Raw genomic sequence first — 27,698 nt, 5'->3', positions numbered from 1 at the left:
GAACTCAGGGATGTTGAAGTTTCAGTGTCTAAATGTCCACACAGTTGCTTCCTGTCATCATAAATGAAGCCAATCAGAGACAAGGTAGAGGCCTGCACTTTACAGACCCTGAGATCAATTTAGTTTCTGCAACAATCATTGTGCCAACATATGAGAGATTTTTTATTTTTTTCTCCAATAAAAGCGTCTTTGTCTCTTTGCATGTGTGTTTGTCCCTCACTCTCTCTTAGCAATATTTAAAGGTTTAGAGGTAACATGTGATCCCGTTTGCAGTAGTTGCTCCTAGATGACAAAAACATGCTCTTTCATGAGTTACCTTGAGACAAGGCCGGAGGTTTTTTATATTTGATGGAAGATTAAGTGGATGCTCTTTATGTTGTTTCTGTTTCCAGCCTTCATTTTTATGTTTATTAAATGTAATTCTTGTCAAATTACTGCTTTGTTCTTTAACAAGGTCATGACCTCCCCCAGACTAAAGTCCCTTGAATTTTTGCTGTCATCTAAAGCATCCTCCTCTTAACAGTCCATCCTATGAATGTCTCTTAAGTTATTAAGAAACTGTTAGTCAAGATTTAAGTTGTTATGCAACTCCCCACCACCACCAACACTCTAATCTGTCAATTAGTTAGGCTCAGATTATGCACCTCTCAACCCCTGAGTGATGAATATGATGCTTTGTTGTACAGGGAGTAAACATATGCCCCTATGCGCGCGCGCACGCACACACACACACACACACACACACACACGCTCTCTCTCTCTCTCTCTGAAAGAGCATATGCAGAGTGAATGGGGCTTATTATACACCTGTGAGAGGGGGTCAAAGTCTGTCAATCCCTGGCTTATTGTATTATGATAGATTATAGAATCACTCTCTAATGGCAGTCATTCAGTTTGTAATCTCAGCAAGCTCGATGCAAAAGCACTCAGCGTTCCAGCTAAGGGTCTGTTGAAAAATAAGGCCTCTACCTTATTCATTGCTTTACTTACCCCCTCTTTCACAAAAGGTCTTATGACAAGTCAGCTGTTGGTGACATCACAGATGCCGGATCAGATGTCAGAAACCTTTGCTGGCTGACTTACATCCATTGTGGATCAGCAGCAAGCTAGGGCACTTGAGGCCAAAAGAGCGGTGAGGTGCCCACAGGGGGGAGAGGATGAGGGCGAGGGCTGCCAAGAAGCAGAGCGGGAAAAGGTCTTAGGGGGGCACTCCTAAGGGCAGAAACATCTGACCCATGTGTTGTTTTGTCTTTGTGGACAACTGAGGGTGCCCATCTTGCCATCAGCTTGAGAAGACATTTATCATTAATAAAGAAGGGATGTGCTTGAATAAAAATGTCCAGGTTTGGAGGATGTTAGTAGTTTATTGTCTTCAAAGCACCTAGGAGAAAACTGTCTTACAAATCTGTATTTCACAACTGCCTCTTATCAAAAACAAAACATTTCAAGGGGGATTAGTTTGTGATACTTGAGGAGTTTGATCACAACACAGTAGTGCCACCTTAAGTCAGCCTCTGAACATAACATTATAGCTATATCAACATGTCATTTTGCTCATTGGTGATCATTCCTAACTCGAGACATATTTACTGAATATAGCAGTTATACTGTTTTAATTTGCTTGCAAATATTCCATTATTACACAGCTTTGGATAGATTGGTAATGTTATGACTTTGAGTGCTGCTTTTGTCTATGTTTATGTTTGTGATAAGATATATAGATAGGTTATTTGTAGACACTCCCCTTATTCACTTTAAAAACACTTATCGAGAAGTGAAAGCAAATCCTGCACTTAAAAATGTTATTGTTTTGGAGAAAGTCAAGTCAAATCAACTTTATACAGCACATTTATAACAGCCAAGGGGGGCCAAAGTGCTGAAGCCTACATTAAGTTTAGCAAAATACATTTCATCCAAACTTCATAAGTAAACGTAAAAGCAAATTTAAAGAGAAGTTTAAACTCTAAAAATGTAATTGAAAGTAATACAAACTCACCGTTCTTTTGAATTTATAACCATTAATTTGTTTGGAGACAAGAGTCGTCCACTAGATGGCAGCAGAAGACTGTGAATGATAAATAAATGATCCCAGACAAATAGTAGCCTACTACTACCAGTGCACCAACAGTACAATTAAAATTCGTCCTGCTGTATGAAATATGTTTAATGTAGTACCCTAATATAAAGGCTGATAGTGAACCATTAAATCAATAATGACTTTAGTGCTCTGAGGTTAATTTAAACTCACCAAGGGCTCTCTGTCGTGGCTCTGTCGTCATAGCAACGTTTACAAAACAGACCGTGGCGACGCAGACCTACTACTGTTTATTTCACGATACAATACCATTACCAATACAACATTTCGGCCACTTAATTTCAACCTAATCTTGATATGGAGGAAGTTGACAAGGATGAAGAGGAGACGAGTGAACCCGAAAACCATCAGGATGAGAGCGGGTAATTTAACGAATAAAGTCACTGTTCGATATACAGTTAATTAGCACTGGGCTACAGGCTACTTCCTCTTGGGACATTGATTCAATTTAAAAGCCTAATATACGGTGAAAAATAGCAATAACTAGTTAAAATGTAACCACTGGGTTTACTCCATTCATACCCTGCAATTTTAACTATGTTTTAAGTGCAACCTTTAACATGAACACACTTGTCCATCGTCAGGGCCTCTGCTTCTGATGATGTGGAAGTTTCCATTCTGAAGGTCAATGAGGAGAGTGAAGAGGTTTGTTAGAGTCTATATTTCAGTCATCATTTCATGGACTTGTACTCAAGTGTAGGCCTATACCCTTTTGTCAATCAAGCTGTTTGTAATGAATTTGGTTTCTGGGGGATTTCATCTGCTTTCCTCTTTTAATCCCAAATTCAATTTCAGTTATTTGACTTTAACGGGGTAAGGAAAACTTCATGTCATTTTATTTTCTTATTCAGCCCATGGCCATATTTCATGGTATGGAGCTGAAACAGAATACACAGTAAGACACAACAAATTAATAGACAACAGCATGATCAAAACATAACATACATTACTTAAAGAACAGAGCAAATAGCCTTACAACTATATGACGTCAATTAAGACGTGAAGTGTTTTTTGGGGTCCTTGACATGAAGAAACCAAATATACAGGAGTCCAGGTGGCATGCTCCCAACAAAGCACCACCACCACCATCAAAAGAAAAAAAAAAATACAAAAGTAATTTATAACTATTAATGATAGTTATGAGTACAATTGTGAGCATGCACATCTATGTTTCCAGTAACCATTTGACCATTTAAAATCATGAAATTAATTGAAAATAAGATTATGTTATATTTTGTAACCTCGACTTTTTACTTTACTTGGATATTTCTCTGCAGAATATGTTGCTGATGTTAGCTGTTCAGATACTTCAGATGTCTGAAAACAAACTTTTGAAGAAATAAATGAAATATCATTAAATGAACTCCATCCTTTCCAGGCTCACCAAAATGGTGCTAAATCAAGGATGAAATGTGATGAATCAGCCACAGCAACAGTACATCACTGTTGTTATTGTGAGCTGCAAGTTTACTAGTTTGAAATGTGTTCACGAACATGCACTTATGAGATGTTATATGTTATACACGCGGAAGTGCCACAACCTGTTTAAAAACTGTCCTCCTTAATATCAGGTAGTTACTCCTCAGAGGATACTCAACCTTCAGAGAGATTTGCCGGCATTGATGTCAAACATCCAAACTGCAGCAGATGCCAAAGAGTCAATGCGGAGGACGGAGCTGGAGAAATCTTGCAGATCAAGGTTCTTTTTTGTTCTTCACCAATTCCTCACTTTATTCCTACACCAGCATGCACTACCACATAGTGTATCTACCTAGTAGCTAAATTGACTTTCTACACCATATTTGCCCCATTGTTTCATCGTCTTGTGTTTACCAATGTATTTTATTTTTCCTTGTTAAGAGTGGAGCGGTTGAAAAATGATGTCCAATCTAGCCAGGAACTTTTTGAGGAGATCACTCGAGGATGGCTGTCAGCAAAACAGAAGCGGACACCTCAGGAGCTGAAGGAAGTGCTGAATAACCAGCAGAAATTATCTTCCGTTCTCATAGAGAACAAGAAGAAACTCAATAATGAAGAGCAAGAGGTACATCCATTCATCCATTAATCCATCCATCCATTATTAGGATGGTTGCCAAAGGCAAATGCTGGTTGTCCTCCTGCTCACAAAATCATTATTAAGCCACCAACTCTTAATTTTACCCCATAAAATGAGTACAGCAACTACCCTCACAATTTCTGCAGGAATTGTCTAGTTGTCATCATCATCATTTGTGATGTTTTCCCTTGTCTTCTGAAATCTGAACAGGAGCAGAAGGTTGGAGACGATCGCTTTGTTAAGGACTTGAGGAAAAATACAGAGGGGCTGGACTTAATGATGGAGAGGACGGAAGAACACATCAAAACACTGACAGAGGCCTACAGGGAGGAGCTGGCCCAGTTTGAGGTCAGAGACTAGTGGCCTGTTGCACCAGCTAGTCCTGTCTTAACTTTGGATGCACAGTCCAGTCTAAACCATCATTTCAAACTAGTTAGTTTGTAAAATGTGCGGTGATTAAAAGTCTCAATGAGCTAAAACATACAAATGAAATGATTGTTTAAACCCCCTGACTAACAGCGCAGCTGTGTGTCTGAAGTCAACCCAGTTTCAGACTAATAATGGATTTACTGATCTTCTGAGTTTATGTAGTGTCACCATGAAGTTTACAGTACAGTACAAACTAGGAATAACTGTAATAACTTTACGTATTCCCTTACAGTTTTTGGAACGCTACCATCAGGTCAAATTTTAGACCAAAGTGTTGAAAAACTGACATCCCCATCAACTTTACGCAGGACTTTTTCCTCAGAGCTGATTAGATTAAGTTACGCTTTAACTTTAACTTGTTAGTGTTAACATTGTGAGTTTGTTAGCATTCTAAAGATAGCTCAAAGCACTGATAGCTCAAAGTTTACCTTCCAGCGCTAAAAGCATGAATGTCTTGAATGAATGAAAGTGTTTGTCCTGTTCAGTTGTTTCACTTTTGTTGTTCATAGGGAGTTTATCAGCGGCAAATCGAAGTGTTACTCACAACAGACAAGAGCGAATGGGAACAACTCACGAAGGAACTTTTGGACAAAGAGGTCAGGACTACTGACATCATAAAACAGCACACTGTCTTACAAAACTCTCAATCCTACTTTGTGATGAATCCTAATGTATATATTAACTCTGTATGCAATGACATCTACTCTACTGTACACTTTGTTTAGCTGGAGAGGCTGATCCAGAGGCAGAAGGCAGTGGAGGAGTATGAAGGGGAATTTTACAGAGTGATGTCGAAGTGTTCTGACCAGTTGAACTCCTTTCAGTTAGAATGCAGTGAAGAGTTTAACGTAAGCACACATATTAATGTCTCGCACCATATTTTGTTTCTATTAATTTGCTTGTGCTACTGTGTCTTATCAACTTCAACAACTCTCTTGATGTAACCGGCTTTTGATGGACTACTTCAGAGACGCATGGACAGTTGTTCAGATTGTGATTCCAAAAACAAAAAGTCACAATCATTCACTGTTTCACCAATCAAAGTTGTTGATATGTCCTTTTTTTTGGCTCCTGCAGGTTATGAGTAGAGAATGTCTACAGTTTGACAGCACCAGCAGCATTGCATGTGTAGAGCAGGAAAAACTGGAGACGGTTTTACTTTTCCACCGGTGCCACTACACACAGATGAAGCGCAAGCTCGTCAGGTAATGCAGATTTCTTTACAAAGACACAAAACCAATTTGTTTCTGGTATTAGCAGGACTCCGGGGCGATCAGATCACTTCATGAAAGCCTTTAGTGCAGTGGCGGTCTGGGAGGAATTTGTTCAAATTACTATGGCTGAGTTGTTATGTGTCTGTCCTGGGCTCTATTAAAGGTACTACTCTCCCCATATTCACAACATAACCACATGTAGTAACCAACCACTTTTACACAAGACTTATGTTTTGTATTTATCCGGAAACTGCACTTCATTTTTCATGACGTGGTCATCCTGATGAGGGAAAAGTTGGAAAGTTGGAGTTCACTGTTAAGAGTTTCCGGCCTGCAGTGGAGTTCTGCACACAGAAGAGTAGAACAACATCAGACTTAAGTTTTATATCACATCATCACTTCAGTCAGAGTTCTGACACGCCCTCTCAGATGCTCTGGCAATTGAGCCCAGCTCTCTGGCTTGCTCTGCAGCAAGTCTGCATTCATGAAAGGCTTCATGTTTATTTACACATAAAGTGGGAAAGTAAGCTATGATCACAAGTGACCAGTGAAGACCCAGTGAACAGCTGTACTGAAAGCCATCTACTTGTGATTGGATCTCTCAGGTCACATCATTAATACCAGGTTTAAACAGCCTAATATACTCTGTATTATAATTCATCCACTCTCTATTAATCAGGGATGGTTTTGTGTTTCAGTCTGGTAACTGAGATAAAAAATCTCAGTGCTCGGTTTAGAAGCCAGCAGAAACAGCTTGCAGCTAAGACCCAGAAATTGCCCCAACAGTACAAAGACAACATCGAGCAATATGAACGAGCACAGAAGAAAACAAAGTGAGTTATGATCAATTTTTTTCATTTCATGTTTATTTGTATTGAGACAAGTATGGAGCAAGTAAGTCATTGCCACACATCACAACATTTATAGCTAAACTGATTTAGAATTTACAAAAAAAGAGTACCAAACAAACAGTAATAAAAGGCAGACAGGTTTAAATGAACCTTGTGTTAATGTGGGATTTCTTATTTCTGATACATTAATTCTTTCTCTTCTGCAGGCCCTTTGCAGACGCCAATGTTTTAACATTTGATAAGATGTGGCTTATGATTGAAGGAGAGGTGAAGCAACTAATTGAGAAAGCTTTGATCGTGGACTCACTGATCTGCGAGCAGCACCTCGGTATAGCTTGGGAGAGGCCTAATTTGCCGTTCATGGAGCAAACTGATCCCACCCCAAAGCTAGCCCAGAGTCCCACCTACCAAGCTGTCTCCAACATGGACACTTCCCAGGGTGGTGAGAGGATGATGGACGCCTCAGTTGGGCCTACATTGGAGACTGATATAGATATCATGAACGACAAAGCTTACAAGGAAGGGAAATCTGTGCAGAGTGAGAATGCTGAAGAGGTGGAGGAGGGGAAATTGACAAATGAAACCCTAAAGAAAGTGATGGAGCTGCTGTGTGATGAGGCGGTGAGAAATAAAGATTTCTTAGTACAGCAACACTTTATCAAGTAGAAGTTTGCACAGAAGAAAATAAAATGTGTCACCGTTAGATCACAATCAAAGGGCCGCAAGGAAACAAATATTCTGACATAAAATCCTTTAACAAAACATTTTTTTCTTCTTTTTTTTAACTTGTGTATTTACAGAAAATAAGAAAAACCTTGAGGTTGGAAATAAGTGAGGCTAAGGGATGCTGATTGAACCTTTAGTTACTTTTGAAAAGAACCAGCAGACTGGCACACAGACAGGAGTGATAGGATTCTTCTTCTCAGCTAACTCACCATAAGAGAGCTCATTCGAATGTTATAATAAACATTACTCCAACCATATGTTTCCTTTGCACCTGCCACAGGCCTTCCTGTTGGACGAAAAACTCCTGAACATGCTGGATCCTCTGGAGAAGAAAGAACAGACCGTTGTGAAGCTGGGCTCCCTCCTCTCTGTGAGTCAGTGTTTGTGGTGCGTCCGTGTGTGGTTGGACAATAATGAGCCCATCCTGAAAAAAGAAACTGTGTTCTCACCCAGGCTTTTGGTATCGAGGTGGAAGAAGTTCCCAGATTGGCTCATTTTTTATTGAAGTACAGACCTCAGCATGCAGAGCAGACTGAGGTAAGGAGGGACAGATAAGACTTGCGATAGGCAATTATTATTTCTGCATTTCTATTAGTTTTGTATTTGCCTACAGGATGTTTGTACAGAGTCACATGATTCCATTAAAAAGGAAGAAGAAACGGGGAGCAGCTGTTGGAGTGATGTGAACTCTGAGCTCATTGATCCAAACCATGTTTTGCCTGCTCTAAAGAGTTTTCTCGCACAGCGTGTGAGATCCAGGTAAGGCCAGTTATGTCCTGAAAAAAGATATTGCTAATATGCTTAATTTGGAGCTAAGGCAGTCTTTCTTGACAAATATTTTCTGCTGTGTGCACGCTTCTCTTCTAAGGGAGAGTTCAGCCCGCCAATATCTCAGTTTTCAGCATGCAGTAATTGAACCTTCAGAGGATGAAGCTTACTGGGAGAGTGTGGGCAACATCATCTCTGAGGACAAAGTGAAGCTCTGGAAAGAGGCAGAGAACCCACTGAATCAGTACGAGTGAGTATCAACCACAGGCACACATGCAACGCTAACATCTCTCTGCATTCATATTCAAGTACTCTCTTCTTCCTGCCTGTCCAGTTTGGTCCTGAAGGAGGTCTCTGAGCTCACTTCAGAGACTCAGAGTCTGGAGCAGCAGAACGCAGAGCTGCGGATGCTGCTGCAACAGTCTCTGGTAAGGATGTTTGTTTTTATTTGATTTATCATTATATTGTTTGTGACACTGTCCTGCAGATATTTAGTAGTGGTACGCTGTGGACTTCCTCTGAACAAGTAAGATGCAACCAACATTACAAAATCCTAAATACTAAAAAATGCATAAACAACATAAAAAAATGAGAGACAAGTAATACTTTGAATATTTGATCGAAAATGACCTCATTTCTTGACCCAACTCCTTAAATGAGACCTTCTGCTTTTCTCCCTTCATTACAGTTACAAATTGAATATCTTAGTGTTTTCTTTTACTCCCGTTTTATGAATGTATTTATTCCCATATGAACTTAAAGACAGCCTGCATCTACAGAAGAAATGATTGTGCCTCTTTGACAGCGTCATATTACTCTGTCTCTCCGATAGGCCAACGCAGAGCTGGAGATGCCTTTCACATTAACTGACATGGAGTCAGCAGAACTGGAGCACTACTCAAAGGACTAGAACTGAGTGAATAAATAAAGTATCGACTGCATCACTTTGTGCTTTTCAGTTTTTATTTCACAGCTGCAGTAGAAAGAAATTGGTAGAGCAGTGAATATCATCACCAGTACATATGTTGATATGAGGTAAACACAATAGAACAGAGACATACAGTGGTTTATCCCTCTGTGTGGAAGAGCTTGTGGCTGAGCTCTGACGGCAGAGAGAAAAAGAGCAAAGCAACGAAGAGCAGGCCTAGTACAGCAGCTAGTAGCAGCAGGCAGTGGAGCCGGTAGTTCCTCCAGGCCAGGATACACAGTGTCCTCACTGGGCTCAGCAGCCACGACATGCTGCCGCTGGGGCGACTGTACAGAGAGATTCAGAGTAAGACAACTGGAAGCTGTTATTGCAAAGGGTGCTGAAGATGTACCACTTCTAGTGAAAGAAGACTCTCTAAGCTTCTTTCACCTTCTCAATCCCTGACAGTGGAAGTAAAAAAAAGACCTGGGACTATTATTTTGGCCACTGGGGGGCAGCAAAGCAATGTGTCAACCACAGACTGTCAACACTATACTTCTCATTTACCTGTAAAATTAATAAAGCAAAAGTGGCAGCATTTCGAGCAACATTGGAGTTATATTATTTGACCCTGAACTTCAGATTAATGTCAATTATTAAATCTCTTGCTCATTACTGCCCCTTTGAGGCCACCTTGGACTTGTTATCCATGAATGGGATAAGCAAGTAAGCCAAAAGAAGCTAAATCTTAAGCTAGCAGCTAAATGATCCAATGTGTTATTTGTCTGTCATTTACAAACTAAATGCTCTAAACTGTGGCCAGGAACCCTTATATTTTGCTGAAACATGCATTAAAACTTTGTAGACAGCAGACTTTGGTGGTAACTCTGAGGGTTAAATTACTACAAAGGAGGGAATGTGATTTATTTAAAAAAAAACAGTAGCTACTTGGACAATCTAAAACATGAAGACCATGGAATTCGGTTTATTTCAAATTGCCAAAACAGACAGAAAATATGTATTGCAGACATTTAAACAGATAAACACAAATTCATTGTAAAAACAGGCAAGTTTAGTGCAAACATTTACTGTAAATTGGTGAAACAGAATCACAGACTGTAACACAAATGAGGTCAAGCAGGCAAATCTGAAAGGGAGTAACAGACACTGCAAACAACGCTGACTGATTCAGAGTTTTGAGAAATAAACCGTACTTTCACCTCTTCACTCAAGTGCACTTTAATCATATTTCTACATGAACTGTCGTGTTAAAGACAACAGGGAAGCTCATTTGGGTTTTCATGCCAACACACATGACCTCTGTGGTCAGTTATCACAATGATGCATGCATATTGACATTTTGGTAGATATCAGAAATAACTGTGATGTATTTGCTGCTTTAAAGGACTTATCAGTCAGATTAGCCGATGTCAAACAGAAAGTGCAAATCTTTTCTGTTATTCTGGTGTGCAGGTTTTAACAGTGTGGATTACCACAGTGAGCTACACAGCATTTATATGCGAAGATATTTGAATAATGATGAAGTGTGCGTCACTGAAAGAATCCGCTGAGCTGTGCTTGTATTGTACTCTATCATTATAAAAGGGGTAAAATATATTAATATTAATATTTTTTTAGTTTGCAAATTCGGTTTGACCCAAGTCGAGTGGTGTTGCTTTGATTCAGGAGATTAAAGATGCATATAGTTGTGGTCCAAGTCAATCTTGTAATGATATTAAACTCATTTGGAAGTTATCTTGTCTCATTGGATTTAACTAGGAAAATAGACATCTTTGTTTTTTTCTTCATCATATTCTTCAAGTGTGCAAATGTCGCTGATCTCAATATTTTCTTTAAAAACGGTCACACTTACTATAACCCCAATTTTATGATTTATGAGCAATATATAAACAGAACACATGGAACTGTAAGCTGATACATGTGGCTGGTGCATACACATGTCAAGTGTAGTGTTATAATGTAAAACTGGTATCCACAGGAGAAGTTTTCATTCACGAATGCTGTAAATTAATAAACTCATCAAAATGCCATATCAGCTCACAACTACATTCAGTGTTTATATAGTGCTTATTCTTTCTAAATAGGGGTTGATAAAAAAACATTGTTCTTTTAATCTCTATTTATGTCGACACTTTAGCTGAAAGGGGAGATCTTAAAGCATCGCTTGAAATGAACGTCCATGCAATCATCTGACCACGAACACAACACTCGGATTCAGCTTGACAAACTGTTAAAACAGAGAAAGAAACATTCAGAGTCATGTAACAACTCGAGCAGCAGATGATTGCTTTTTAGCTCAGTTCAAGGATTGAGTCCAGATACTGAACGTTAGATTTGTTAGGATGCTGCAGATTGGACGAAGGAGTAGAAAGTTAGTGGAAAAATGTCATTTGAGGAGGGGTCTGCGCCTCTTCTAGGAGCTGGGAGGTGACGAGGATGATCAGAATGGAAAACAGAGGAGGAAAAGTATTGCAATTGGATCTCTGATGTGCCTCCTCCTCCCTCTGCCTCCCCTTCTGTAAGTGAGACTCCTTGTACTTTGTGTCTCCTTCCATCTGTCCGGCTGGCCGTCCCCTTTCTCTCACTCTCTCTCTCTCTTTCTCTTTCTCTGTCCCGACTGCCTTTCAGGCCCCTAGCAGCTTCTTGACGAGGTAGCCCGGCATGCTGTAGAGGAAGAGGCCCAGCATGATGAGCAGCAGCATGGCCAGCACGATCTTGATGATCAGCCACTTGTAGCGGTTGCAGATCAGGTAGCGGATGGCTTTCAGCGGGCTCAGGAACCACAGGAAGGTGGTGTCTGGCCGACTGGAGAGAGTGAAAGATGGAGAGTATTTGATGGAGCAGGTGTGCAAGTGAATGAAGGAGTGAGTAAATGGAAGTTGAGTGGTGTTGGGGGATGGACAGAAAGAGATGTGATGAAACATGGGCGAGTAAAAGAGAGAGAAAACTGGCATTAGTAGTTAGTAAGCCAGGTAATAATTGTTAGTTTTCTCTACAGCATGCTTCAAATGACTACCAATCCAATGTTACGTAGGACCAAAGATCACATCACAGAGTAAAAGTTAAAGAAAATAAAGCACATTGAATATGTCAGTTAAAATGGAATGATGGATGACTGACCAACGCCTCCAAAATCAGGGTTTTCTACGATGTATTTTCTGATCTTTCGGTTTACTCTATCCAGTCACTGACTTGCATCTCTATCTAGACTGCTCCTGAAATGCTCCAGACCTGGCTGCTCACATATGCACCTCACAGCAGGAGACTATCCCTTTCAGAAGGCAGCAAGCAGCAGGGATTTCTCTTTGGCAAGACAGGATGTTAAAAAAAAAGAAGAAGCCCTAAAGTCACCCTGTCCCATTTTCTTGAGGAGGTTTCTCCTGATAATATCCTGCTGTGTTTTCACATCAGCTCACTCAGACTTGCCAACAAAGGGCTGGCAGGTAAAGTTGTGTAAAGTCTGAGTGAAAAATGAGGCTGTTTATGTTCACACATGCAGCTCCTCCTGCAAATATCAAGTCTTCAGCAAGTGTGAAATCCCTACAAAGGAAAGAGTGAATCCAATAAACAGTCATCATTTTATAGAATTTCAAAGAAGTTTTAGGTCATCATGAAGACACAGTATGCCTGTTTTTCTGTTGAACGTATGATAAAGTTATTGGGTAAGAGATCATAACAACAAGTATTGCTGCTTTATGAGTGCTTATGACACCCCTGATATGACGTTTAGCAAAAACACTAAGATAAAGATCAAGAAATATGATTTTCTTTGAAAGGGTTTCTAACTAAAATTCCGCCATATTCATGACATGTGGATATATAATAATTAAAGGCAGGGTTGGTCATTTTCTCCAGATACATTGTTTAGATTACAGTTGAAATTGTCTTTAGGTTGACAGACATGAATAACTCATGTGCTCTGAACAAAGAACAAAGACAATTTGAAAATAACCAACCCTGCCTTTAAGAGTTTAAGACTTATAAATAGTGTTTACATTCACATCCACGTTGTAATTACTAAATCTGACTTTTCTGGATCTTAGGATATATGACCAAAATGTAAGGTAAAAAAAACCTTTGCCTGTTGTGTAAAATGTAATCAAGCTTGAATATTGTTTTCAATTATCAAAGCATGGTATCTTTACACACTATACAACACACCTGTAATTTAAATCCTTTTACAGCTGCACAGAGATGTTAACTTGTTTACTGTCCATAACATGTGATGTAAACTGCAGATGGAAACGAGCAAAACTGATATAATCTGTGACGAAGCATCTTTTCTCTGTGAGTTTAATGTTATATTTGTAGAAGGACCCTGACAACTACACAGCATTTTGCTGGCTCTTCAGTTCCTAAAACTGACCGTCTGTTTTCATACTAAGCAGTTGGTCACTTGAAAGATGTTGTAATGCAACCTGATGGCAGTAGACACAATCACTAATCTCCACTGATAAGGCCACAGAGGACAGAGGAGTGCAGAGAAAAAGGGAGAAAACAAACACAGTGAGAAGGAGCTACAGGTAGGAAGCAAAGAGGTTAATAAGAGAAGCAGAGACACTGAGGAGGGGGCGGAGGCTACCAGGACGTCAGGCCCCCAGTATCTTCTTGACCAGGTAGCCGGGGATGGAGTAGAGGAAGAGGCCCAACATGAGCAGCAGTAGAACCAGGCCCAGGACTTTGAGGATCAGCCAGCGGTAGTTGTGCCAGATGAAGTAACGAATGGACTTCAGGGGGCCCAGAAACCACATTAGACTGGTGTCCGGACGACTTTGTGGAAGGAGGAAGAGAGGGAAGAAAGGAAGGAATGCAGATGGAGGCAAAAAAAAAACAAGGAGAAAGGGAGATAAGGGGTAGTCACACAAAAATGGACAAAAGGAACGAGGGGAGGGAAGAGACAGAGGGAGACAGTTGAAGAGATGGTAGGAGGAGAAACGAGTGCGAAAGTGTAATAGTGGCTGTTTGACAGTGCAAAAACAGGGGCTGAGGTCAAAAAAAGAACATACCAGTTCTCTAAATATGAAGTTTAATTGGGGATGATTTGTAAAGAAGCATTTGTTCCACTGAGTTTTGCACTGTGAGAATGGATTTCTTGAAGGAGATTAAAGGGACAGTGATGTCTGTGCCTTTATTTAGCTCCATATAACCATCATTAAGTTGATCAACAAGTGTGTAACAAGTGAGTGTTTGTGTTATTACTACATACTCTATAAATACAGGATCTTACTTTGGTTTCTCCAGTGGATCCGGCTCATTTCGTCCCAGTCCTACCGGACTTTTCTCTGCCTCCTCTGCTGTGACTAGATGAAGCTCCGCCTCTACTTTACCCTGCAACAACAGTATACACCACTTTTAAGGCAAGGCATGTTTCCTTATAGAGCCCATTTCAGCAACAAGGGAATTTAAGTACTTCTAACTAGACATCAAAAGCATTATGATAAAGTGAAAAAGAAAAAAATGATAGATTATTTGTGTTGTGAAAATATCCTGAAGCCAAAACGGGATAAAATGCTCATCATTTGAGCGGCATACATGCTTTTCAAACTAATCTTTTGCTCTTCCTCATACACCTCACTTTTATGTTTTGTCACAGGGGCAGATCTGAGCCCAATGTTATGTACCGATGGATATTTCATGGTCTTGTTTTATTGTTTTCTAAACGTACAGTATTCGTTTAATTGTTGAAGGTCTTCTTGTGCTGTTGTGTGCTCAGGATTTTTGGACTTACCGTGAGCTCCATCTCATCGTTCTCATCACGGGCTACAAAGGGCCACCAGCCCTTCACCCTCTTCTGTTTGAAGATGGAAATGGTGGGCAGCTCCTGCTCATTTCGGATCATGTTGAGGGAACACTGCTTGGCTGTCTTGGCGCCACGGGGGAACCGGTTAAGGTCGAGCTCAATCGCACCTGGAAGTGTTGGAATTCAGACAAGTCAGACAAGGCAAGTTTGTTTGTAGAGTACAATTCATACACAACAATTAGATCTGTCTGTCTTTCTGTGAGCCAAAGACAATGATTTCTATCTTATCTCTGTTCAATTAGAGAAAATGTTGCTTCTAGACTTTTTTCGTTTAAACCAGATGGGATTTCAGCTGAATACAAGCAACAACAACAACAAAACCCCCCAAAAAGATTGGAAACATTTAGGTCCAAAAGGGAACTTGTTCCCATCAGTCCTCACCCAGGAAGTCATCGGCAGAGAAGTGGTCGGCGTCCCAGACCTGCAGCGTGAGGCGAGGAGGGATCTTATATTCTGTCTCATCCCAGGAGAACATGGACTCTTTCTTCGAGATGACAATCTTCTCCTCAGCCATGAGGTAATCGAAGGGGTACACGAAGCGCCAGTTAAAGTTTCCCTCACCAGTCAGAGAGTGATAGTGCACATCTGTGTCCTGCTTGTCCTCCTGCTGACCTTTCAGCCATCTGTGAAGATCACAGAGATCCCAGTTAGCCTGTTATACAGGAGCAGAGTTTATTGGAATGAGTGGAAAGAATTTCATTTATTCAGTCATGCACTTCTTAGGTTTAATTTGTAGACATACCAACCAATTGTTGATTAATTTATATTAATTTGGTTGATTTCAACAAAAGCATAGGACATGTTAAATGTACCAGGCTGCTAACAAGAGAGATGATGCTAATAGGTTTAAATCAAAACACATGTTGCACCCCGAAATCAAATCAGATTAATACTGTATACATGTGTGTGACAAACATGAACAATGTTTCTGAAAAAAATCATACACATCTGATTTGATGTTGGAGCTTCACAGTATTTTCAAAAGCCATGCAAACAAAAGAAATGCCATTTTTGACCAACGCAAAAATTATCTGGAATCGTTCTTTCCTAGTTAATGCCTGGATGCAGTTTGCCGAGGATCAAAGCCTATGAGGTCATTCTGTGCTGGCTGGAGCTCTTTCAGTAACAGCTGAGTGAGTCTGGCTTCATTAGTGAGGAGGAGCAGGAGGGAAGCTGCACTCTCAGTTCTCAAAATGCAAAACTAAAGACATGAAAATGTGAGCTCGGAGCAGGGGAGTTTCATTCAGAAACATCTCGGTGAAAAACTGAAAAATATGAGGGAGTGGTGCAACGATGTAAGATGCACCAGGATTCTGGGAAGAAAGCAGTGGGAAGTTTTAGCTTGGCCGCAAGGGACACAATGTCACTAAACATGCCCGGTATCATTAAGTCAACCACTGAATCATAAAAGTGACATCCATGGTTCTGAGAGAAAAGTGGGTTCTGTTAGGTGAAACTCCAATAAAAAAAATTAAAAAAAACCATTTGATAAACCATAAAAAAAAAGAAAAATCATTTATCTGTTTCAATAAAAGCAAAGGCGCAGTTAAAATCATCAATAATGACTGTGTTATGTTTAGTTTACAGTTTTAAGGAGCTGTTATCATTTGCTGCTATGCTACATTGGCTAATTGGAACAGGGTGTTATTAATGCTCTTAGTTACACATGGGTTGTTTCATCGCTCTGTTTTATTTACATTACAGATCCATCTTTAAGTATTTACTGTCTTCCATCAGCAGTCACTGAAGTTCACTAAAGAGTGTGTGTACACTGTTACTATAAACTACCTGACTACACTCTACACTGTTAACATTATGCGGCTCTTTATCTATTCTTTACATCTAAAAATGACATTGGAGCAAAAGGCAGTTTAATTGACCAGAGACAATGATTACAGCAGCCCTTAACTAGTCAAAATGTTTACTATGAAGAGGATACAAACATAATGACTTGATTTATCACCTTTAGAAACGTGGTTTACAAAGTGCTGGGACATACCAGGAAAAGCATTCTTTAATATCCAATATATGGGACTTAACAATGAATGCATCACAGCAAAGCTGATTGTTTTTCACTTCGGAGACTACTGTGCATCTGAACTTTTGAATATTAATATTAAAATTCCACAGTGAAAAAATATTGCTCCTTGATCATCTACAGGAAAGTCTGTTTACAGTTGGACTACGCCATTGGTAACAATAGAAGAGGCTACAATCGTACATTTGGTGCATTTTTTAGTTTGGTCAGAGAAAATTTATTGTGCAAAAAAAGAGACATTGAAGTTTTTTGAAGCCAGTTCATCAAAAAGTAACAAAAGAACTCAATGCATGCCAACAGGCACACAACACTCTGCATGATGCAGGATGTTAGAGATCGCCCCCAGTGAAATGGTGACGAGCCCCCCCCAGTTCTTGTGCTGCGCTGCAATGACAATGTTTTGCAAAAGCTTGTAGTTCTGTCTAACCACCATGCATACCCTTTTTTAAAATCATATACATGCAGGAGGCTTCAAACATCTGAACTCAGAACTCAAATATCTTAAATGAAATTGAGTAATACCCAGTAAAATCTGTATTATAGGACCAAACCACGGAACAGAGAGCGAAAGCAGCTTGCTGTTTGAAGGCCTGCTTCATCAGACATGAGTGCTGAAATTCACCCCTTACATTGGAAAGAGCCATTTGAAAAAAAACAAGTTGTTGTTACACATAATGAAAGTAATCAAATAGTCTAAAAATAACAACAAGGAAAACAATGGTAGTTTAAAAAAAATCAAACTGTTCACTGTTTACATCACATCTTTAAGAAAGCTCGTGAGTGGATTCTTATTTCAGTGATAATGGATTTTTGGTCAAAACAATCTCACTACTTGTCCAATAAGTAGCTGTTCTGGAGGTCAAAGAAAGGCAGAATGAGCACATCAAACAAAAACATATTAAAACTTCAATTTACAATAAAAAGAGTCCTTATGAGCCCATAAAGATATTGTCCATGTTAAATCAGAGGTTTCTGCTGTTTCCAAGGCTGTGAGTGAACTTTCGATCCCAGCATGTTTGTGAATTGTGGCACTTATCGTTGCTCTCAGGTTGTTTTCATGGTTTGACCCTTACTGAACAATTTTTCTTAATAGGGAACAGTTTTCAGCGTGCTCATTGGAAAGTTAGACAGGCGAGGTTACGTGCTGGATGAAGAGTTGAGACAGGACTGGGGTGATATCAGGACTTAAGGAAACAAGAAAGGGAGGTTGTTGTACGAGCCATGCGATGGAATCGTGTGTTTACCCCCTGACATAGATGTCAGACATCTTCTCTCCTGTCATGAAAGCATCGTCCTCTAGAATTACGTCATCAGTGTTCCAAATAACAACACGCAGCTCAAAGCTAGAGAGCGGTAGAGCATTGACCAGAGGAGAGAGAGAGGACGACAGACAGACAGGAGACACACCACAAACACAAAGACAAACAACACAAATACGCACACAGAAAAAATGGAAACAAAACAAAAAAAAATGGTTAACTGCAAAAAAAAAAAAATCCACACACAGCTCACACCCACGGGACGAGGCTAGGTCGCCGCATCCCTCTGTACCTACCCCCTGACAAATATGTCACTGGACTTTTCCCCAGTGAAGTAATCATCGTCCTCCAGTATTACTTCGTCTGTATTCCAAATAATCACCCTGAGCTCATATCTGGTAAGGGGGGGAGGAAGGAACACATACACACACAGTTGGACTTAAATCTGAAAGTAAAGAGAGAGCTGGCTATTCAAACAGACTCACCATTACTTAACCCAGGGATATAACTACATATTCTGTTGAAAAACTGAAGAGCTTTAGTCACCTTGAAAGCAATTTATTGACATGTTTCCCATTAAGTTTCATAATCAGAGAGCATTATACTGAAAGAGATTGTCTTTTCTGCTTTAGCCTGTGCCTACCTCTTTGGTTTCCGTGGTGATATTTCAATCGCAGGTCCGGGAGCAGGCATGTCCATTGAAAACATGTCCACCCACATCTCAATACGGCCCTTTCAACACAGAGAGTCAAACTTAATTCATGTAGAACACTTCATACACAAGACAACACAATGTGTTTCAGATGAAGCTAAAACATGGAAAAAGAACGAGCAGTCATAAAAAGCAAATACAGAGGGCTCTTACTTACATACAAACAAATATTTACTTACATAGATGACCTGAGAGCCAATGGAGTGATTGAGGAACTGAGGTGATGTGTTTACGTCTTTTTATTCTGGTGATAATCCACAAGCTCTATTTTGAAGTACAGGTAGTTGTAGTATGATGTCACTCTTAACCCTTTATAGGGCAAGTGACTATTTTTGGTCATTTCCACAAACATTACATATGGCCACCCTTCTGTACCTCAGTAAGGCCGAGAAGCATGTGATCCTCACTCAGCCAATCAAAAGAGATCACCCTACGTCACTGATTCTGCTATTGTGGCATTTGAACCAAATGTGGCAACTTTGTCAATGTTTACATGTTTACACTTACAATTTTTGAAAAATGTTGTAACAGAAATAAAGTTCTGTTATGTCCCTGAATAACACTATGAGGTTGAATTTTTGAATTTCAAAGTATTGCACAATACACAATACAATACACAAAGATGTCTTTGACTTCTTGAACCAAATGTAGAACCTGCTGATTCGTCATTGTAAAGTTGTAGAAAGTTTACTAACATCCATTGTTTGATAAGAAGACACTGACGGAGGGAATGTTTGGGATTAAAGTCATTTGGAGATGATGATGTGTACATGTGACAGGTATAAATAATGAAACCGTACCCTGGTTTAAATGACTATGAATGATCTACTATATCATATACCGTAAATTCCGTACTATTGAGCGCACCTGGATATAAGCCGCACCGGCTAAAAATAAGTAAATAAATGTATTTGTACATGTATAAGCCGCACTTGATTATAAGCCGCAGGTGTCCACGCTATAACAAGAGCTATTTACACAGACGTAGGCTACCGGTAACATCCGCAAATACTGTAGCGTCCGTACGGACGTTAAAGGACGACGAGAGCGTTCAAATAATAACTTTTAATAACCCGATCACTGTCGGCCGTGACCACGCCGTTTACAGCGGAGAACAAAACCATAACTTGCCGTAACAATCCAACTCTCTCCCCCAGCGTTCTCTCATACAGCCACTCAACACGTTCTCGCTGGTGCATTCACTGACTCTCCACATAATCGGAATTATGAACACATTATCAACTACTGACTTTACAACATGAACCGTTACAATACGAAGCCTAGCCGACGGTGTCTGTAACACGGCTGATGAAAAAGATGACCGTAATATATTTCACAAGAAAAAGTCCATCCATTCACTGCCTCAGAATGACTTCATTACTCACTTCCTCAGTCTCTGTTGTCGCTGTCAGTGTCATCTTAACGTGCAGCAGCTCTGTTAGCTTCTTTGACAGCCAGGTCGATCGCCTTTAACTTGAAAGCTACATCATATGTATTTCTCCGTGTGTTTTCCATCATGAGGGTGCGTGCATGAAGCGCAAAATGACTGATATTAAGATCCGACGTGACGAAGTCAAATGTTTTTGCGGCAGAAGCTCATTGTCCCCCATAAAAAATCCATGCATTAGCCGCACCGGAGTAGAAGCCGCAGTGCTCGAAGTGTGAGAAAAAAGTAGCGGCTTATAGTCCGGAATTTACGGTACTCATAATAGAAGTGCACAGTAACAAAAAACACACACTGGTAAAATACACAATAAAGCTCAGTCCTTCTTACCTGTTCGATGCCAGGTTTGTCGACGTTCAGCAGGGGTCTGGTTTCCACGTGTTCAGGGACCAGCTTGCAGCCCACCCGTGGGATCTCCTCCCAGTGGTTCAGCACCATCAGAGCCAAATGCTCCTCGGTCTGCTTCTTCAGACCTGAATATACGGGAAAAAAACACACACAGGAAACACAATGATTTAGCATTGCTGGACTTTTTTTTCAACATGTTTAACCTGTTCTTAATAAAGAAACAACATCATTTCTGAGAGTAATGGAAACTTCAGATATTATTGAGACTCTACTTGAACTTGGATCTAATGGCTCAGCTGTTTGGTTATGAAATGAATCTTTTCCCTTTAACAACAGGAACAAGTAAACAATGGTGGAAGAAGAAAATCAACAAAGAAAAGAAAGCCATACCATTTTCATCTTCAATCTCTGTGGGTCCCGTGAAGATTCGATTCGACACCTTGACCTTTCCTCCTGGTCCATACTGAGGTCCATCAATCTTGCCATCCTTACAGAGCTTCGCCAGGATTTGAGTGGGCTTCAAAGGGTCCCGCCAAACATTGTATCCATGGCTAATATCAGTACATAATGAAGAGGTAACTGAGCGTTTTTAGTCTTTGAATATCTGGGCCATCAATTAGCTTTCATTTAAGAGCTATTTAATGTTTATTGAGACTAGCTGTCATAACTTTGTTTGATGTTACTCATAAAACTCCTGTCCACATCAAATTACATACAATAAACATAACAATAAAAAGATAACTAACATACAATATGTACAGGTCAAAAACATATGGATACTCACACGGAGTAGTTGGATGAAATGCCACAGGTGGCTCTATATTTGCTGTAGAAACGATTCTCTAAGTCGATCTTTGTCTCTCCAATCAGATCATCAGTGCCGACCAGGTCCCAGTCGTACACTGACACGGTCAGCATGGACTCCATGGGGAATGTGGCCTCGATGTCAAACGATCTATACACAGAAAAAGATGTAGAACATGGATAGAGAGTTAAAAAGAGAGGACGGTAGAACATTCAGGTTCAGTTTAGTCCATGTTTGAGACATGTTTGAGACATGGACAGGTCGTCTGGCAGTTGAGTGGCATCTGACCTACCTATCCTACTTGAATGCTTGAACTAGGTCACAGATTACCCCTGCCCCATGATGAGTATATAGGGGACGTTTTAACCTGAAGTTAAATCCATTTGTGTGTAATGATACAATACACTTTATTGTCCCCTTGGGGAAATGCACACATGCAGCTGCATCTGCAGAAGAATCAATCAGTAAAAGAACAAAACTGATACAAAACAGAAAAGCATGTACCAGAGCATGTATCGCACATTCCTCGTATTGCACAAGCTCTGCATGCAACACAACAGAAGTGAGAGAAAGGCTAAAAACAACAAGAACATATTAGAGAATAGAACGCTTATTGGACAACCCATACAGCCTTAAGTGACGTTCAAAAATGTGACTGACATGAGTACTAAAGAGATTTAAAACAATACAGTGTGCATGAGGGGACTTCCAGAACGTCTTCCACATGGTAAACTTAGAGTGGAGGATGGGAGACGGGTCAGACAATGCTCTGTATATTTGTTGACTGTCCTCATCATAACATCCATTACATCACATACATGGCTTGTTGTTCAGATGTATTATTATGGCCTGTTTGACAGTTTTAGCCTTATTTGTTCAGCTCCTAACCCAGCAGTGTTATATCGACAAAAATAATTCTCATAAACAGCCAACAACAAGCTTAGAGCTGTAATGCTGCAGCTTGTCTCTGAAGAAGCTCTGGGACCAAGACAGCAATGTCTGTCTTGGTGTATAGCATCAACTATAGAAGCGATGTACCTGAGTAAGAAGGGAGCCAGCCCTGAAAATCATTTTTAAATGACCTCGTTACTGTGAGGTTTCAGTTCTGTTGTGTTTTCTGGTGTAGTTTTTGTGTTGTCTTTTCTCCCCCTCCCTTTTCTTTATTTCTTCCTTCTGCAGGTATGTGAGTGGCAGGGGGTGTGGCTGGCTCCTCCATGCAGCCTCCATGCAAAGCCTGGCTTGCGCTCCACTACTCTGCCAGATTCCTCTGCCAATTCCGTCTTGTTCGTTTTCGCTGGTGTGCCTCCTGCTTTTGCTCTACTCGTCGGAGTTCCCTGTCTTCTGGATCTTCAAGCCAGCCAGCTCCCTGCCCTCACTGCCTGCTCTTTTTGTTTTTGCCCATTGGAACATTAAATATATTTTTGTTAAAACTATTTTGGTTTTTGTCTGTCTCTGCATTTTGGGGTCCGCCAAACGAAAACCAAACAGTTACATTAATTCTCACTTGACTTTAAATGTATTTTCTTTCATCCACCCTTCTGTACACTGTTTTTTATTACATTTTGTGTTTTTTAACATTCTATATATTTCACATTTTTTTATATAATGGTAGTTGCTTGTCTTATTTTATGTATGTACTTGTTATATAAGCCTTGTTTTTTCTTTCGCACCAATACACCATCAAGACAAATTCCTCATATAAGTAAACGTAGTTGGCAATAAAAAACCATTCTGATCGTGATACCAGCACCTCCTGCTTCAAAGTCAAGTAGTAGGGGCTTCTGATGTAACTCTTGTTTGTTTTCCTGTGCTCCAGCATTCCTGTTTGCTTGTCTAACTCCTGTCATTCCTGCACCTCTCAAATTACCCAGCTCTTTGTTTTTGCTTCCTCTTTCTCCCACGCTGCACTGCCATCCTCCATTCCTCCACTTCATCTCACATCCTCTGTACTCTGCAATAAACTTTCACAATCTCACTATAATTCTGTTCCCTGCATCGGAGTTACGCTTGTGAAATACGTGGTTCTCTGAATATTCCTCCTGATTAAATAAGTACATTATATGATGGCTGTTGGGCTCTATAAGGTTGGATTGTTATAACGTCATCTAGTCTGTTTAAGATCATTTAAATGTTTCTTTGACAATGTTTTAAAAACCTAAGCATATATGTCAACCAGAAATGTCCACAGTAAAACTTAATAAAGACTAGTTTTCTTTTAACTTACTTTCCAAACACAGGATTGAGCTGTTTGGAGATGTAGTTCTCTTTGTCTTTGACCTCGGTTTTACCCAGCTTAATGACGACGTAAGGATCAGCCTTCCCATTGATATCAGCAGGGTGAAGGTCAGTAGCCTGAGGTAGAGGGAATGAGAAGGGAGCAACATGAACGGGAGTCTTTTTTGAAGTGTTTTTTTTTTTTAAACTCCAGCATATATTTAAATGTTAAGGGGGCCACTCACCCGGACCACATAGACACGGACAAGGACGTTGATTGGATCGTTGTGAGGAATGCTCTGAAACATTCCCATATTTGGATCAAATCCCGCCTCCCTTGTGATCTCCTCAGACAGAGGTAGCTTATACATACACAAGGATCCCTGGATCATCGAATAAACAACGGGTGAATACGTAAGTGTATATTGGCTATGATTCATTTTCAGTCTAGCCTTGATTGTTTGTACGTTTGAGTGTTTTCCTACCTTGAATCTGCCAACAATCCTGTCATCATCCAGAGCATGTTCATCATCATCCCCAGCCTTCCCTCTGTACAGGTTGAAAGTGTGGAGCCAGTCTTCAAAGTTCCCATACTCACTCTCCAGCTCTTTGTTGTACACCTGTACATCAACCAACCCATGAACTGTTTGCATCTGTGTGGATATCAGTGTGTGCTGATTTGTTTTTATCAGAGTTTGAGTGACTCACCAAGAGCTCATCCACTTTTGCTTTAGCAGGTTTTTTCTCTGTGCCTTCAGCAGTCGGACCTTTCTTCTTATCCTTGAAGCCCTTCTTGTCTTTGTTCTTCTCTTTTGTCTTGGAGCCTTTCAGAAGAAGGTCATCGGGTTTGAAATCTGATTGAAAGGATGAGTGGAGCAGGCGTAGACAAAGTAGTGTTGGAGTCATGACGAGTGATGGCAGGGTCGAACACAGCACCACTGATTCTACATGAAAGCTGACACTGAAATCTTGTTGTGAATGTAGTTTAATATTCTCGAGTCTCAAACTGAAACTCAAATTTTCAGCTTGGTTTTGAGTCACCCCTTTTCAGGGGAAAAACCAACGATTTGAGCCATTTTCTCGGGCTTTCTTCATTATCGCTTGTGTTGCGGGATATTTTAAGCAAAAATAAATAAAACAAAGTCAGTGTATGATGGAGAAGGAAATCCGTAAAAGGCTTGTGTGGCTTCTGTGGTAATGAGGCAAAAAGGAACAGTCTGATTCTCTTACAAAAGGTGGATTTGTCTCAATCACACTAGCTGCCTATGCTCCATTTATATTCGACAGTGGCCAACAGGGTACCCCGTGCACAGCCTATTTGTTCACAGTTGTGCACGGTTGAAGGAATATACCATGAAAAATAAAATCAAACCTATGTTTCACTTTCAATGTGCCATGGAGTTTTGTTTTTATTTTCACTATATTTGAAAGTATTTGAATCAGAAATTACGCCCATATTGGAAGCAACATTTTGCTTCATTGCTCATGTCTCACTGCAAAAACAAATCTGATTTGCGAGCCGAATGATGGTAAGGCGAAAGTCGTGTGTAGTGTGAGATATGTAGCATCACACTCCATTGCAGTAGCGGTTTACTGCAGTGGAAAATTGATTAGAGATGTCACCCACTCACGCTGTAGAGATAACCCCCATAATGACTTTATCTGGATGGACCTGCTCCCACTGGCTTGCTCCAGGGAGACAGCCGTATTATTGAATGTGAAAGTTGTATCACACCTGTCAAGTTCGGCTTTCCAAATAGACTGAAACACACTCCCCTTCTAACACTCAGTTAGGATGAAATTAAACTCAAGAGGCAGTGCAGCACTGCAGCAGAGTGTGAAGGTGCCGACAGCCGGTCTGTTTGTTAGGATGCAGCAAGTGATGGACAATTCATGAATCGATTACAAAAACAGGGTTAAATCAGATGTCCCATGTACAGTACAGAGGCTGTAGGCTTCCATTCAGCAGCCCGAGGCTCGATTGTCAGTATCAGCCAAACTTTCATGTGCAGTGCAGAGCTGGGAGGGGATGCACGGACTTGATGGTGAGAATATGAGAACATTCACTGCATGGATGAGGGATGAATTAATGATGAATGATGAAGGCAGGTGACATAGCACAGGAAGCACATACTCTGCATGTCTTATGTGACAGTTCACATCTTAGACAAGACTCGATAAGTCCCCATCTTAAATGCCGCCATCATTCACCTCTGCTTTGATATCTTAAACTTTAAGCTTTACTCCTCTGCTGGTCATTTTGACTCATCGTGTGCAGCTGCCATTTTTTTGTTTACATAAAAAGTGACAAATTGCATTGTGGGAGCATGTTTGCATCTTTAATACACAGTGACAGTGAGCTGTTTTTATATTGTACTGGAAGAGTAATCAAATAAAGAATTACGAATCAAGAATCAGATAGCTGCACAAAAGCTTGTCATCGATTGTCGAGAGTGCTCTTGAAAACTTTGCTCCCATAATGCACTGCACATAGGACACGAAAGAATGTCTTGAAAAAAGTGATAATGACTTTCTACATCCTGAGAACTACAACCACTAAACCCGAAAACAGCTTACCATTTCTCCTCCTCAAATAAAGAAAAACAACACCCTCAGGAAACAAAGGACGAGTGTGGCTGCACTTGCTGAAGTAAGACTTAAAATTCAGTGTTGGTACATATCCTTAATGCAGCAGACATTTGGGCACACTGACTGGCGAGCTTATCCGGTGTAGCTCAATACCTCCTGCCTCCGCAGCTATTTCCAGGTCCTCTCTCTCCTCCGCCTCGGCCTGAGCCGCCTCCTGTGCCCTGAGCGTCTGGAAAACCAAAAGGGAAAAATCGTTCCTCACAAAGAACTTTAGCGAGGGCGATTCTATGGGACTATAACGTTTAGATGATGTTTCACTGCGACGTAGGAGAATAGAATAAACAAACCTCCTTCAGTGTCTCTATTGAAGCAAAATATTTGGACCACCAATCCAGCATCCTCTCGTCTGTCTCATCTTCCTCTTCAACTCCCTTCTTCTTCTTTTTCTTCTTCTTTTTGTCCTTGTCACTTTCCTCTTCAGTCTGTAAAAAAACAGTTCAGACACTCCAATGTTTCTCTGAAGCTCATTCTATCCATTACATGGTCTCAGCACACTTAAGCACACTTTCTTTGTAGCCAAATGTCTATCGGAACGATTACTTACCATGTCAACTTTTACAACAGCGTCAGACGTCTATTATAGGGGGTGTCACATAAAACAACACAAGGGTTAATACACAAGACAGATATTGCAGGCAGGAGCAGCACATGTACGGAAGCAGCTAAAAGGACTGGACATAAAGCAGTACAACTGTCCAACAATAATCACATTACACCGTGGAATTAAGCTCTTCATAGAATGAACTCAGAGAAAAGCTTACTGCATCCAGCTTTACAACAGTGTCCATCTTTCTGATTGAAGGATCTGCGTCCATGTTGACGAGGATGTCACCTGCAGGGCGAGAGAACGTGCGGGAGGAAAGGCTGGGTGAGGAGCGAGGCTGGGAGCCGCCATTTGTAAGTACCATGTAGCCATTCATGAGTTTGGCTGGAGTGGGGCCGAGAGGTAAAGACAGCAGGCGGCAGGTAAAGACAGCAGGCGGCAGGAGAGCACAGGAGGACAGCCAAGGACGAGCAGGAGAGAGAAAGAAAAGACCCGATGAAGAAAGGGAGGAAAGAAGCAGGACCAGTGTTCAGAGAAGAGAGCAAGCAAGAGCACAAATCAGCAAATTATTCAAGAGTGAACTTTAAAGAACAGAGGGATAGATCAGAAGTGTTTAACTGTATTTCTCAAAGTTGGATTGAACCTCCCTTGACACACAGTTTCTGTTGTTGTCCAAACTTTCCAAGAGTCCCCTTTAACTGGCATTTGGAAAAGGTTAAAGACAAAGTCTAAAAAATGTTTCCAATCATGTTTGGGTAGAAGCTAAAGGTCCTTTTTCTAAACAAAAATATACGGCCAAGTTGAAAAAGAATTTGCTA

General features: G+C 40.5%; 2 protein-coding genes across 14 annotated transcripts in view; one reads left to right on the top strand and one right to left on the bottom strand.

Annotated features, from left to right (window-relative positions):
* Positions 1-3,633: 3,633 nt before the first annotated feature.
* drc1 (dynein regulatory complex subunit 1 homolog (Chlamydomonas)) lies at positions 3,634-9,080 on the top strand. Its single transcript, XM_079356507.1, has 14 exons — positions 3,634-3,794; positions 3,956-4,139; positions 4,362-4,499; positions 5,090-5,176; positions 5,306-5,428; positions 5,658-5,785; positions 6,493-6,627; positions 6,852-7,266; positions 7,652-7,741; positions 7,825-7,908; positions 7,985-8,130; positions 8,240-8,389; positions 8,474-8,567; positions 8,972-9,080. The coding sequence occupies exons 1-14, from the start codon at positions 3,718-3,720 to the stop codon at positions 9,047-9,049; spliced, it is 1,929 nt and encodes a 642-aa protein (XP_079212633.1). The 5' UTR covers positions 3,634-3,717; the 3' UTR covers positions 9,050-9,080.
* A 2,398-nt stretch (positions 9,081-11,478) lies between these two features.
* Positions 11,479-27,698, bottom strand: part of otofa (otoferlin a) — a 76,018-nt gene continuing 59,798 nt past the window's right edge. For 3 of the 13 annotated variants that reach the window (XM_079356403.1, XM_079356415.1, XM_079356411.1), the window contains 17 exons: positions 27,098-27,264; positions 26,881-26,910; positions 26,624-26,758; positions 26,430-26,505; positions 24,396-24,541; positions 24,173-24,307; positions 23,933-24,070; positions 23,698-23,825; positions 21,453-21,623; positions 21,059-21,219; positions 20,651-20,793; positions 18,808-18,896; positions 18,461-18,559; positions 15,249-15,490; positions 14,796-14,974; positions 14,295-14,395; positions 11,479-11,872 (listed from right to left, as the gene is read on the bottom strand). In XM_079356403.1, the coding sequence (XP_079212529.1) occupies positions 11,692-11,872; positions 14,295-14,395; positions 14,796-14,974; positions 15,249-15,490; positions 18,461-18,559; positions 18,808-18,896; positions 20,651-20,793; positions 21,059-21,219; positions 21,453-21,623; positions 23,698-23,825; positions 23,933-24,070; positions 24,173-24,307; positions 24,396-24,541; positions 26,430-26,505; positions 26,624-26,758; positions 26,881-26,910; positions 27,098-27,264 (2,321 nt within the window). In that variant the 3' untranslated portion in view covers positions 11,479-11,691. Of the gene's footprint in view, positions 11,873-13,649; positions 13,838-14,294; positions 14,396-14,795; positions 14,975-15,248; positions 15,491-18,149; positions 18,249-18,460; positions 18,560-18,807; positions 18,897-20,650; positions 20,794-21,058; positions 21,220-21,452; positions 21,624-23,697; positions 23,826-23,932; positions 24,071-24,172; positions 24,308-24,395; positions 24,542-26,429; positions 26,506-26,623; positions 26,759-26,880; positions 26,911-27,097; positions 27,265-27,698 lie in introns of all 13 variants that reach the window. The other 10 variants (XM_079356413.1, XM_079356407.1, XM_079356404.1 and 7 more) reach the window with 8 other exon arrangements.

The sequence above is a fragment of the Symphodus melops genome (assembly GCF_947650265.1).
Source record: "Symphodus melops genome assembly, chromosome: 1".
In the NCBI taxonomy this organism is placed as follows: Eukaryota; Metazoa; Chordata; class Actinopteri; order Labriformes; family Labridae; genus Symphodus; species Symphodus melops.
The sequence above is the reverse complement of the archived record's forward strand: the minus strand, read 5'-3'. Positions and strand labels throughout refer to the sequence as shown.